The following is a 14,712-nucleotide window of genomic DNA, read 5'->3' as shown; positions in this document are numbered from 1 at the left end:
ATTAACAACATGTTTATTAAACAGCACGGCACTTAACCCTTTGGTTAGAGGATCAGCTAGCATCGACTCGGTCTTGCAATTTTCAATGACAATGTCTCCTTTCTTGACCAAGTCTCTAACAGTGAGATACTTTATTTCCATATGTTTAGAAGCACTACTAATCTTGTTATTCTTTGAAAAGAAAACAGTAGCATTATTATCACAATAGATTAGCATAGGTGTGAAAATAGAATCAACCACTCGTATCTCCGAAATAAAATTCTTCAGCCACAAAGCTTGCAAAGATGCCCCATAACATGCAACAAACTCAAAGATACATAGTAGATGACGTGATCAAAGTCTCGTTTGACACTCTTCCAAGAAATAGCAAGACTCGCCAAGGTGAAAATATAGCCGAAGTTGACTTTAAATCATCTACACAACCACCAAAATCCGAATCAATAACCAACAACTCGAAGATTGTCAACATGCTTATACACAAGCATAAAACTCTTCGTTCTTTGCAAATATCTCAAAACTTTCTTGGCTGCAACCCAATGATCAAGGCCAGGATCAGATAAATATCTCCCAAGAACATTGACTACGAAAGCTATGTCAGGTCGAGTGCAAACCTGAGCATACATCAAACTCCCTACTACACTTGCATAAGGGATGTTCTTCATTGCTCCTCTTTCCAAGTCGTTCTTAGGACATTGCGCTTAGTGAACTTGTCCCCTTTCGAATAGGAACGAACTGACTTTACATAAATCCATGTTGAACCTTTTGAGCACACGATTAATGTAAGCTTCTTGAGATAAGCCAAGAACTTTTCGATTCCTGTCACGATGGATCTCAATCCCCAAAACATAGGATGCCTCTCCAAGATCTTTCATATCAAAATTGGAAGACAGAAAATTTTTGGTCTCATTTAGTAGTGACAAATCACTGCTGGCAAGTAAAATGTCATCTACATAAAGAACAAGAAAAATATAACGACTCCCACTGATCTTCATATAAATACACTGATCAAACTTGTTCTCTACGAAACCAAACGATGTCACAACTCGGTCAAACTTCAAGTACCACCGGCGAGATGCCCGTTTGAGACCATAAATGGATCGTTTCAACTTGCAAACCAAGTGTTCTTTTCCATTCTCCTTGTAGCCTTCAAAGTTGAGACATATAGACTTCCTCATTCAATTCTCCATTCGAAAAGCAGTTTTAACATCCATTTGATGCAACTCTAAATCAAAATGCGCAACTAAGGCCATAATAATTCGAATGAATCTTTAGTGGAAACAGTGAGAAAGTTTCGGTGTAATCAATACCTTCTCTTTGAGTAAAGCCTTTAGCCACTAAACGCGCTTTAAACCTTTCAATCATCCCTTTTTATCCCTTTTAGCCTTTAAAATCCACTTACAACCTATTGGTTTAAAACCATCGAGTAATAAAACTAGCTCCCATACACCATTTTTCTTCATGGAGTCGATCTCATCATCCGTAGCCGTTAACCATTTTGAAGATTGTGGACTATTAAGTGCTTCACTAAAAGTGACGGGATCTACAAAATGATCAATATCATATTCTCCTTCTCCAAGATAAACAAAATTATCATGACACTTTGTTGACTTCTTTTGTCTCGAGATCTTCTTAGAGGAGGTACTTCGGAATAACTTCTCTTTGTTGATCATTGTTTTGAATAACATCTTCCACAACCGGAATTTCTTCAATAACAGATTCTCATTAACAATAGGAGCTTCATCATTAATAGGCCCTTCATCACTAATAGGACCTTCATCATCTTCGATATCGGGAGCAATATATTCATCAACAATGGGAGCATTACCAACCGGAGTAGGATGGAGACTACTATTATCAGCTCTTGAAAATGACATAGGAATACAAATTCCTTTAGAGGACTCCCCATTTCAAGAGATGTTGAAGGAATTTTTTCAAAGAACATCAAATTCCGTAAATTTAGCGATCGAGATTCAACAATTCGCGTACCACGAGTGGGACAGTAAAAGCGATAGCCTTTTGAGCGCATTGGATAACCAATGAAATAACAGCGATTTGTTCTCGGATCTAACTTTTTCAAATTAGGATCATAAATCTTTACTTCAGCTGGACAACCCCATACTCGAAGATGATTAAGACTAGGCTTCCGCCCAGTCCACAACTCAAAAGGGGTCTTGGGAACAGATTTACTGGGAACACGATTTAAAATATAAGTTGCAGTCATAAGTGCTTCACCCCATAAAAACTACGGAAGATTTGTTCTACTCATCATACTTCTAACCATATCCATGAGAGTGCGATTTCTCCTTTCGGCAACGCCATTTTGCTCAGTGAACCGGGCATAGTGTATTGAGCAACTATACCATTTTCTTGTAAGTACTCTGCAAAAAGCCCCATGTGTCATTCGCATTCCGTATAACGACCATAATATTCTCCTCCACGATCAGAATGAACAACTTTGATGACTCTTCCTAATTGTTTCTCAACCTCCTTTCGAAAAATTTTGAGTTTATCAAGGGCGTCAGATTTTTCTTTAATTAAATAGGTGAATCCATAACGAGAAAAATCATCGATAAAAGTGATAAAATACTTATTTCTGCACAACGTGGTGGAATAAGGACCACTGATGTCTGTGTGGATAATTTCCAATAAAGATTGACTGCGGTTTGCAGTCTTCTTTCTTGTTTTAGTCAATTTTCCACGAGTACAATCAACACAAGTATCCCAATCGTAGGCATCAAGAGGAGGAAGTATTTCGCATTTAATTAAACGATCAACCCTTTCTCCGGAAATATGACCCAATCTTTTGTGCCATAACAATAAGGATGTTTCCTTAATATGAGGTCTTTTACCCACGGTATTCACAACATTAAAAGAGGAATCTAAAGGAGCCAATGACAACTTGTAAAGACCATCGTAATAAAAGCAATTTCCAATAATTCGAGAGTCAAGCATAATGTCAACATTATCATTTGCAAAATGAAAAGAATATCCTTGTTTAACCAAAAGCGGAAGCGAAACTAAATTCCTTTTAAAAGTAGGAACATAAAAAGTATTGTTCAGAATAATCTTATCACGAGACTGTAATTCAAGAATAAATGTTCCAACATAGATAACGTCAACTCCAACATCATTGCCCACTTTAAGCTTGGACTCCCTCTCACTTGGCTTCCCGAGATCCCTTAGCCCCCGTAAGGAAGCGAAACATGAACAGTAGCACCACCGTCTAACCACCAAGAATCAATAGGAACATCAACTAGATTAGATTCAAAACAAACACATGCCAATGGATTACCCGATTGTGCTTGTTTCTTTTCTAACCAAGTCTTAAATTTGTGACAATCCGTTCTCCGATGCCCCAATTTTTCACAAAAGTAACACTTCACATTAGAGTATTTGGACTTTCCATTGTTATTCTTCTGTTTATTCTTATGCTCCTTACCATTACCATTCTGTTTTGTAGCACCATCATTTTTATTCTTGAATTTTCCTTTTCCTTTGTTGGGCTTCGAGGTGAGAAACATAGTTAGCGATTCATTCTTCTCCCTTTTAAGCTTGCTTTCTTCACTACACACCGAGAAATTAGGTCGCCGATAGTCCATGTTTGATTGTAAGTGTTGTAGGCCGTCTTGATTAGGTCGAAAAGAGGCGGGAAGAGCATGAAGAGCTCGATGAATAATGAAAGAGTCGTGAAGAGGAATATTATGATCTTTTAACTTGGACCGAACATTCACCAATTTCAGAATAAAATCTCGCACTCCTTTTAATTCATCATACTTAATGGTTGTCATTTCATCCATAAGATGTCCAGCTTCAGCGTTTTCTCCAATGTCGTATAATTTTTCTACAGCATTGAAAAACTCTTTGGCATTTGTAGTGTCTGGCAAACCACTCAATAGATGTTCAGGAATGGATCTTTTCATAGTAAGAAGACTAAGTCGACTAGACTTTTCCCATTGTGCATGATGAGTTCTCTCGGCGGTATCATCGAGTCGCAAGATCGGCGGAGTTTTTCTTCTCGTAGGCACAAGTCCATATCCATTATGCCTAAAGTAAATTCCACATCTCGTTTCCATGTCTTGTAGTTGGAAGCATTCAAAATATGGATGGAAGCATTATTGTTGTTCACAGAAAAGGAGACTGAAAAATTCAAAATTAAAACTTGAATAAGCAATATGAGCAATGTATTAGAAAATATTGTAGAATCAACTGGTCATTATAAACTCCCCTTTGGGGTGAGAATATAACACACACATGATTTACCTTCATGAAGTTAACAACAAAGAAAAAATACATATCATTTAAGAATTTTATTACCTTTGGGCAAATAAATTTCTTAAAAATATGTATTAATTCAAACAAAAAATAATAATAAATTTATATATTTAAATTATTATCTTTGGGCAAATAATTAAAATATATACATTTAATATTAACTCACTTCATGGAATGTGAACTAATATATGTAAATACTACCTTTGGGCAAGTAATTACACATATAGTCAACCAAAAATATAATATTTTCTTCAACATGTGAAATTTGGTGATAAAACAATCATTGAAAATTAATAATTTTCAACCAAATTTCCAAAAGAGATATATAATTGCTTTTATTATATTGATAATAAAAAAAAATAAAGTGTCCACCATAACACATTATTTTTATATCAAATAATCAAGTTTTATAACTTTAGAACAACAATTAATGGAAAATGTGAAATAAAGAATATTGGTGGAGATTACATAGTCAAGACAAATTAAATAAGAGAGTGACTATGTTTTATGGAACGAGAAGAAACTCAAAAAATTTTCTATGATTGACAAATTTCGAAAAATTATCAAAAAATATTTTTAATAATTTTTTAACTACATAATTATCATTAAAATAATAATAATTATTAAACGGAGTCAAAAAATTAATTAAAAATCATAGAAAAATCAGAAATTTAATTCTAAGCACGCTGGAAAAAAAATCGTCGAAAACGGACCTCCCAGCCGGCCCCACGCGCCCCCACGCGCCGCCTGCGCGAGTGGGCTTCGCGGCTGGGAGTTGTCTTCAACCTCCAGCGGGTCCAGCATGCGGGTCAGACGACCCGGTTCGGCCCCAGTCGGGTCTGCAACAGTTTTCCGGCCAAAAATTCGTCGAAAAGTGGGGATTTTGGATGGGTTTTGCTCGGGATTGGATTTCTAATTCATGTACACTACTAATTTCGGGTATTAAGGTTTAAATCTCTAGATTTCATAGCAAATATCCAACCGAAATTGAAAAACACAATAGAAAAAAAATGTAATGCCAATCTCGGTTTGAATCCGAAATTAATCATGCAAGAACATTCTTAAACAATTGATAATGAGTTATCTATAATCAATTTTAGATCAAAAACTATAAAATTAAAAAACACAAATTATAATTTCATATTATAATTATATAAACCCTAAAACTTTAAATTTAAAATTCTCTTAATATACATAATGATTTCATGCATATAATATATCAATTGAAAGAGAATTTAACGATCAATAAAACCCCTAAAGTTTCAAGATTAATAAACAAAAAATTGCACATAAAATAATAACGAAATTCATATGTAATTATGGATAATTAACATATGCAAATTAATTATACTAATTATAGGTTCTAAATCATATACAATAGGCAATCTGATACCATATGTTATATAAATTAACAATTAACCCAAGATCTATTTGTATATAACATAGAACACAATAGTAGTATATGATAATTGAGTATGTGTACCTGATTGATCCATAACAATTATCTCTGATTGATCCACAGCAGTTACTCCAATTTGATAGTGCAATACTATCAACTAAGTCTTCCTCCCTAGATCTCTAAATCAGAAGCAGTTTATTTTCTCTGATTATCAAAAGGTATACAATTGTGATGAGACAATATGTATTTATAGAGTTAGGGAGGGGACTTAGCTACAAAACCCTAGTTGGGCTGGGCCTGCTCATCAAAGGCTTCAGTCAACTAGAAAAGCCCACACTTCTGCTTCACCTAGACTTTACTCACAGATGCTAAGCCCATTAACAATTGATCACCAACAACATGGGCTAATACAGCAAAGAACTATCCAATCAACCCAAGTTTTAATAAAACCAATAAAATATAATGTAAGCCCAAATAAAAGTCTAACATTGTTAAGTTATATAAATATATGCTAATTACACACAATTCATTCACCATTTTCTACCTAATAAAAGTAAAAGTAATGTATTGATCAATATTTAATTGCATTACCTATAATAAATATGTCGAATTTGAATAGGGAAATTTGAATTTCTATGCATGTATTTGGGGATAATTTTTTCCCTAAACTTAAAATAGGGGGTATTGGTAAAATGGGATAACATTTATTTAATTCCCACATTACCCTCCCCCATTTGAAACATGCCCTCTCTCTCTCTCTCTCTCTCTCTCTCTCTCTCTCTCTCTCTCTCTCTCTCTCTCTCTCTCTCTCTCTCTCTCTCTCTCTCTCTCTTTCACCTCTCTTTCTCTCTTTCTCTTTCGCTCGGTGCCGCACCCACACGCGCAGACCACCCACCCACGGCAGACCACCCATACAGCCGACCGGCCGACATGACCCACGGCCGACCGCCCCCTAAACCCACATCACTCACGCCGACCGCCCAAACCACCCAAAATGTCTAATATAATTTTTTTCTTCAATTTTTTCCTTTAATTTTTGGTGCTTAAATTCATAAAATAGAATAATATGTTGCAATTTTGTGTGAAATCTGTTAGTTAAGGTTAGATTTAGGAAGATTAGGAAGAGATTTGTCGAAAATGGGATTTTTTAGATCGAGCCCGATGGGGCCCAATGCCCGTCCGATGGTCGGGTCCGATGGGAGCATGGCTGGAGGTTGAAGATGACAACTCGATGGGCATGATGGCCCGATATAGGAGGGTCCGATGGGCCCGATTCCTTGGGCCGACGGGTTCGATTCTTTGGGCCCGATGGGGTCCGATGCTTTGGGCCCGATGGGTCCGATTTACGTTTAGGGAAAAAGATGGGAAGAGAGAAGTTGATGTAATTGGGGGAGGGTATTTTGGAGAAAACAATAAAGTTGTCATATATTAGAAATATTGGTAAGTATAGTTTAGAATTTTTTTTTTTTAAAGTAATGTAAGGATAGAAATTCAATTTTCCCTTTAAATATGTATCTATCATTAATCTTTTTATTATCAAAGAATAAAAAATGAAATTACTTTTTATAAAAGAAGGATTTTTTTTTTCATTTTTATACTTCAAAACAGTTTTTTTTTTTTTTTTACATTTTTTACGGAATTCTACATAGAAATCCCTATTGCAACTAAAACTGTAATCTAAATTGCAACAAAAAATCGTACAAAAATCCCTATTACAACTAGCACTGCAACCACTTTAAAAACTCAAACCATAAATTTAAAAAAAAAAAATAATAAAAGTTAATTCTCACAAAAAAGTTACAAATATTTGAAGGGAGATGCATCAAAATTAGGCGCGTGGTAACTAGGTGTGGCGCACACTGGACAGGTGGATAGAAGTCATTTTCTATTCTCTTGTCGCCTCCGCGGCTATTTTATTTTTTTTTAAACAAAAAAAAAAATTATTTGTTAATATTCGAAAGCGCAAAATAACACATCATCACCAAAACTCCGCAACGTAGCGTTCTGCTTGGAATTTCTGGCCTTCCTTCTTCCCTTTTCTACCGTAAGTGTTCTTCTTCAAAGCCCTAATTTCATATTCACAATCACCACTATTTTTTATTTTACACATGTTTAGACTCTGGATTATAATTTCTTTTCATTTATTGAAAGGAGTATTTCTTTTACTTGGGAATTTTCCTTTTTAATTTACTTGGTAGAATTTCGAATTTAGATTGCATGTTTATTTACTTTTAGTATGATGGACATTGTTTCGGTTTTGTTGGATTTGTAGAGGTGAAATGGTATGCTGTTAAATTTAATTTTGATTTTTTTGATACAATAATTAATCGGGGTACGAATATGGTTTTCAATATGTGAGGGTATGGGTTCTTAGTGAAGACAAAATGGTTCCTTTTAATTCAAGTTGAAGAATTTGACCAGAATAATGGACTGTCAATAAACAGGGTATCTCTTCACTACCCAGTACCCACGATGTTTGAGGGGAAATGTATTTAAGTTGATGGTCAAGAGTTTGGAAACACACATATATAATTATATATATATATATTATATGTATATATATCTTGAAGGGGCGTGGAAACACATAAGAACTCTTGAATGGAAATGAAAAAGAGATGTAATTCCAGTTCCGAAATATGTATATAAATGTCACAAAATCTTTATGTGAAAATGTTGTAATTTCAGCATTGCTTATTCATTAATAGTCTTCTTTTTCCGTCCCTTGAAATAGTGGAGAGGTGAGGAGGAGTGACCAAGAATAGAGCAGTGTATTTAATCAAGAAGTAGGATTTTATAGTGTGTTTTTCAGGTAGACAGCCAGGCTGATCTCGTTTTTATTTTCTCTGTGCAGTTTATAATCATTAATTCAGTTAAAGTTTGATTCCGGAATCGTGAGTATCAAAGCTTGCCTATTCGCTGTTGTTTGGCTTCTGAGATATAAGTCAGTGGTAGCTTCTAAGGGCTAATAAGTATATTAGCTTGCTGTTCTGATCCTTATGCAGGCAGTTGAGCCTTCTCACGTACCAGTTGCATCTAGGAATGGTTCTTGCTGGTTCTTTGCAATTGTCTCATGGACTGGGACTCTGCAAGAACCAGCAGAGCAATAAAAAATTTAAGGTACACTTTTCATCCAATCAAATTTAGTTCCACCAAACTCCTCCCTTTATATCCAAAAGGTTTAATGAATTTGTTTATTTTACAGAATGGAATAAGAACTACCATGTTACATTCATTTGGATCTACCCTTTCATCACGTGTTTCGGTATATTTCTTTGGTTGGTCTTTCTTTTCCGCATGATGCATAGTCTTCCCGTTCTGTTATAATTTTTTTTCCCTTGTGCTTTCAGTTTCATCGACAAAATTCTTGGAGCATATCATTAGCAGACAATGTATACAGGCCTATACATACTTTACCTTACAGATACAATGCCTTCAAGTGTCATTCTTTTCTGGCACCAAGACAGCCATTTGAACTCACCAGGCTAAAAACAGCTGCCACAGCATTCACAAGGTACTTTTTCTCTTATTTACGTACACTACTAAAAACTTGAGTTTTTTTTTTCCAGCTGCTTTCCACAGTTTTACATGCATGGTTGTATCTTATACGTTTTTATATTTCTAGGTCTGGTAACTTCTTATTTCCGTTTTCTTAAGTAATTTTGGCAAATGGATTTCATTATGTTGCAGTTCTTAGGCTTATTCTAGAGTTGAAACATGGGGTTATTATGCAATGCTAATTTTGGCGAGTCCCTTGCATTGTTATAATTTATTTCTCCTGTTTTGATATATGGCCTATTTTGTAACATATGTTTTCGATGTAAGCAGATTGAGCTTGGTCATGTCTTTTAATTCTTGCTTATTCTGTACAATCTGTTTTGATGTATTGATTGAGCTTTCTCACTGCTTTCTTTTTTGCTGAAATTGATCCATCCTTTGTACCTTAAGACCAGATATCTCTAATAATAATTTTCAAATATTGATATGTACCTTCAAGACCAGACCTCTAATATAATTCTCAAATATTGATACAAGACTAGGTACCTTTAAGACCAGATATACCTATAATAATAATTCTCAAATATAGTAACCTCTTCGTATTCTTCTTCATATTGTATTCTTTTTTTATGTTGATATGTTCATCCTACTTATTGGAAGATCATAGATGCTATACCTGTAAGAATGATTTTCAAATATAGCAGTGTGATATGCTCATTAGAAAATGCCCTTGGCAATTTATATCATTTTGTTTTCCTCAATTGTTGAATAATGTCAATATTGGCTCTTAAGTTTCATATAAATTCAATTGGTATCAGCGTCAGTGCGTTATTTTGTGCAATTTTTATTCTAAATGTTCCTGACTTTAAACACCTATCATATACCAGGTCCCTTAATGCTATACAGGATTGCTCACTTCTTCCCAAGTTGACTATAGCTGTTGGTCTCTCTATATTTTCTGTCTGGGGTCTTGTGCCACTTATTCGTCTGACGAGAAACCTGTTTCGTAACGTATGGGTCTTTTGTTCTTTCCATTTTGTGAATTTGTCTAATCTCTGTATTTCTAATTTGTTTATAGCCTCTTCTTCTGTCTAATATTGCATAAAATTGGGCAGAAGAATGATAACAACTGGAAAAAGAGTAATACATATCATATAACAACATCATATATTCAACCTTTGCTTTTATGGACAGCAGCGATACTCATTTGCAGGTATCCTTCTCATTATTCTGTTTTGATTGTCTATTTTTAATTTTGAAGGAATGAAGTTACAAGTCATCCACTCATATCTTATACATATAGGAAAACAAAAAAGAACTTACCCACTCTTCATTTCAGTTCTATGGGGAAAGAAGAGAGTTGAATAATGAGTAGTACTTCCTGAAGTTTGTCAAAAAAGAGTTGGCTATTATCTTCAATCTCAGTGGTCCATGTGACACAAATGTAATTAGCTTTGTGGCACTTTAACAATCTTAGAATGTTTTGAGCATTGGCAAGTTTACCCTTGAGAGAGGGAGAGGGAGAGAGAGTGAAGGGGTGGGGGCACAAGCTGTTTTATTTGTTGATTTTTCTTATTGTAGTGAAAATCTTGTACTCTTGCAGGGCATTGGATCCAGTGGTCTTACCTTCAGAAGCTGGCCTGGTTGTTAAACAAAGGCTTCTGAATTTTGTAAGATCGTTATCAACTGTGCTGGCTTTTGCCTATTGTTTATCAAGGTCAGTGTTTTCTTGCATTGGTCTTGGTCTTTATAAATGCCCTTTTGCGTCGTCTCTGATTTCTGGATATTGTCTCATTCTCTCTTCTTCTTCTTTTTTTCTTTCTTTCTTTCTTCTATTTTCTTTTTTTTTTTTTGAGGAATTCTGTTGGACCTATCAGTCATGTCTAATGCATTTTGTTATGCTAATGTCTATCTTCATAAATCATACTACTTCCACCCTTCAAACCAGTTGTGACATTTTCTGAGTTCTTATTCGTGGTGACAAATATTACCCTTTTCATGCAGTGTTATTCAACAAGCACAGAAGTTCTTTATGGAGACTAATGAGTCCAGTGATACAAGAAATGTATGTCTGGTGCTACTGTGTAATCCTATACTCATGTTTAATATCATTAATTTACTTTGCTGTAAAAATGTTATCTTGTGTCATGGTATAATTTTTTGCATTCATTGATTTGATGCATTACTTATGCATTTAATGTACAAACTACAAGTTTCAAGTCAAGTAGTACCATACAAGTTCCATGCAGTTTCTATACTAACATTCATGTTATCCAGGCAATTTATTTTCTTTCCAAACATGGTCTTAAGCTAATACATTTCATTCTTGTGTTAGTATCCCACAACATCTGATATGTATATTAATTTTGCTAAGGATAAATTTACTATTTTGTTAGTGAGATTAATAGGATATTTAAGTCTCGGTTTTCATTTCAATACCTATTCAATATTCATGTGCTCATCTACATCTGGTTTTATGCTGGGCAGATGGGTTTCCATTTTGCTGGCAAAGCTGTTTATTCCGCAGTCTGGATTGCTGCTTTTTCATTATTTATGGAGTTGTTGGGTTTCTCTACCCAGAAGTGGGTTACTGCTGGAGGTCTTGGGACAGTATTGTTGACATTGGCTGGTCGAGAGGTGCTTTGTTCTTTGAACATTTTTTATTTATTTATCTTTTCATGTTTTTTTCTCCTAATTGAATTTCTTGTTAAGAGTCTGACACGTTTGTTTTTTTTCTCATGCTAACTAGATATTTACAAATTTCCTTTCAAGTGCAATGATTCATGCAACTCGACCTTTTGTTATGAATGAATGGATTCAAACAAAAATAGAAGGCTATGAAGTTTCTGGTACTGTTGAGGTTTGTATTTGAGTTTTACACAACCATTGCCATCCCAGTAAAATGCATTGGCCTAATGTATGTATGAAGTAACAATTTAACTTTGCTGTCTGTATTTGGTTGAATTCAGCACGTGGGATGGTGGTCACCAACAATTATTAGAGGTGAAGATCGTGAAGCAGTTCACATTCCAAACCATAAATTTACAGTGAATGTTGTTAGAAATCTCAGTCAAAAAACTCATTGGCGTATCAAAACCCACCTTGCGATTAGTCACTTAGATGTCCATAAGATAAATGTGAGGATTTGATTTTAGTGATTCTATGTTTGTACTTAGCTGCTCCACATTATCATAGTTTATGGAATATCCATGCTGATTGCCTTTTTCTCTATGCAGAATATTGTGGCTGATATGCGTAAAGTCTTAGCAAAGAATCCTCAAGTTGAGCAACAGAGATTGCATAGAAGAGTATTTCTGGAAAATGTTAATGCAGAAAATCAAGCGCTTTTGGTTAGTTCTAGCATTTTAAGACTTTAAGTCTAATGCTTCAGTATTGTTCATAGATAATTTCGTAAACTTTTTGCACGTTCACACCCACCTGCACGCCAGTCTGTTTGATCAAGAATATTTGTGTACATGTGCATTTTGGGATACCTGACACCTACACATTACAGATCCTTATCTCGTGCTTTGTAAAGACCTCACATTTTGAAGAGTATCTATGTGTCAAGGTAAATCGCTTCCTTCCAGAAAATTTCTTATTGATCATTGCTAACTCAGTTACCAGAATATATTGTCAATCTGTTATGCTTCGACATGAACTGCTTCTTTTATTGTATCAACACTGGTGAAGATCAAAATTAATTATTGATTACTACTTCATCAGGAAGCTATACTCTTGGATCTTCTTAGAGTTATCAGCCATCACCGGGCCAGACTTGCCACACCAATCCGTACAGTGCAAAAAATATATAGTGATGCAGACTTGGAAAATATTCCATTCACAGATTCAGTATTTAACCGCGGTGGGGTTGCTTCTACTCGCCCATACTTACTGATTGAGCCTCCGTACAAAATTAATGGGGAAGATAAACCAAAAACCCGCACAACGCGCACAAATGGAGAACGAGATGGAAAGAATACACCGCGACCAGCAACTGATACCAAGGTAGATGCTAAAGTTGCAGCAGCACCTGCTTCTGACTCTAAGACCAAAGAAACATCCGACAACGACACAGATGCCAAGACTGGAGGACCAACAAATGTTGATGCCAAAGAGGATATCAAGGTTGGTGTAGCACCCACTGCTGATTTAAAAACTGGTACCAATGTACCGGGTAGACCTGACTCGAAAACAGATTCTAAGTTAACAGAGGTTGATTCAAAATCAGACAATGGATCGATGGGTTCGTTATCTGGTACTATAACTCCAAAGTCTTCAAGCAGCACTAAACAACCCAAGGATGCTAGTTTGGGACGTCAAAAGAGTACAAATAATTCCACTTCTTCGTCGGAAGTTTTGGGCACTGACAAAGCTAGTTTTTCAACAGCATCTTCACAAGTGAAACAAGAAAGTGAAAGGACACCAGCTCCAAAGCAACCCATATCGAAGCCTGTTCTGGAAGAAAATATAGTACTTGGTGTCGCCCTCGAGGGATCAAAAAGAACACTTCCTATTGAGGAAGATATGATATCTCCTCCATCTCATACTGAGGTTGCAGAAATGGCTGCTCACCGCAATGGACAAGGGGCTTTAAGTACTGATAAGGATAAGAAAGATGGCCAGACTCCATCCTCTCCCAGTTCACCGTCTCTTGACAAGTGAGTTAAGTTAGAAAGATGGGTTCCAAGTTCTCTTATTTGCTTTCACTGCAAATACTTAAAACTACTCATTCATGGAGGTTTTGATTTTAGGCTATCATACAATGTAGTCATGTACATGTTCCCAACATACTATACTTTTATTGTTATCACTGTCTGTGTACTGTACCCTTGATGGTCCTCATCATTGAGCAACATGCAGCCACAAAATAGAAATGTAAACTTATGCCATAATCTAATTTAGTTAAAGTGATTATAATATCTTACTGAAGACAATGCAGCTTTATCAGTTTTATAACTATGAATATGTGCATTTTTATCAACTTTAGTCATAAAAGAATACATCGAAATGAAGAAAATTAAGATTGCTTCATACAAACTTCAGAGTCAGACAGACAGACAGACAGCGTAACGTAGTTTTGACTGCTGTGTGGTGGACTAAAAGTTTCAAGTGGGAATGTAACGTATATTTTGTCTTGTCAGTTGTCACTGAACGACAGTAACAAAAACTATCACGTGACTTTAAGAAATGTGATCTGGTATGGCTTCATACATTTCACTTCTCAAATCAAAACCTTTGACCCAATCTTGTTCTTTTTTGGTGCTTTGAAAAATAAAATAGAAGATCATTTGTATTTACTAAATGTTATTGTCATAAATGTTAATGTCACTTCCCAAAAATAAAATAAAACGAAATATAAGTATTAAATAATCGACCGGGTTGGAAGAAATATTGGAAGTGTGGTGATTGGAGTTTATGAAAGGGGGCACGCGTCAAGCTGAAATGACTTCCTCAACGACACCCCACATGTCATTAGATAGATCCTAAAGCCAACTAAGGTCACATCACAACTACAAAATTGGGTGCTTAGTGTAAAAGAAAAG

General features: G+C 35.4%; 1 protein-coding gene across 1 annotated transcript; it reads left to right on the top strand.

Moving 5' to 3' along the window:
- The first annotated feature begins 7,532 nt into the window (after nt 1–7,532).
- On the top strand, nt 7,533–14,128 carry LOC115712865 (mechanosensitive ion channel protein 2, chloroplastic). Its single transcript, XM_030641269.2, has 14 exons — nt 7,533–7,715; nt 8,523–8,788; nt 8,874–8,933; nt 9,019–9,182; nt 10,054–10,177; nt 10,282–10,379; nt 10,770–10,883; nt 11,171–11,231; nt 11,654–11,803; nt 11,916–12,026; nt 12,136–12,303; nt 12,403–12,516; nt 12,681–12,737; nt 12,893–14,128. Exons 2-14 carry the CDS (start codon nt 8,711–8,713, stop codon nt 13,829–13,831), a joined length of 2,238 nt encoding a protein of 745 aa, XP_030497129.2. The 5' UTR covers nt 7,533–7,715; nt 8,523–8,710; the 3' UTR covers nt 13,832–14,128.
- The last annotated feature ends 584 nt before the right edge of the window (nt 14,129–14,712 follow it).

The sequence above is a fragment of the Cannabis sativa genome, chromosome 4 (assembly GCF_029168945.1).
Source record: "Cannabis sativa cultivar Pink pepper isolate KNU-18-1 chromosome 4, ASM2916894v1, whole genome shotgun sequence".
Classification (NCBI taxonomy): Eukaryota; Viridiplantae; Streptophyta; class Magnoliopsida; order Rosales; family Cannabaceae; genus Cannabis; species Cannabis sativa.
The sequence above is the reverse complement of the archived record's forward strand: the minus strand, read 5'-3'. Positions and strand labels throughout refer to the sequence as shown.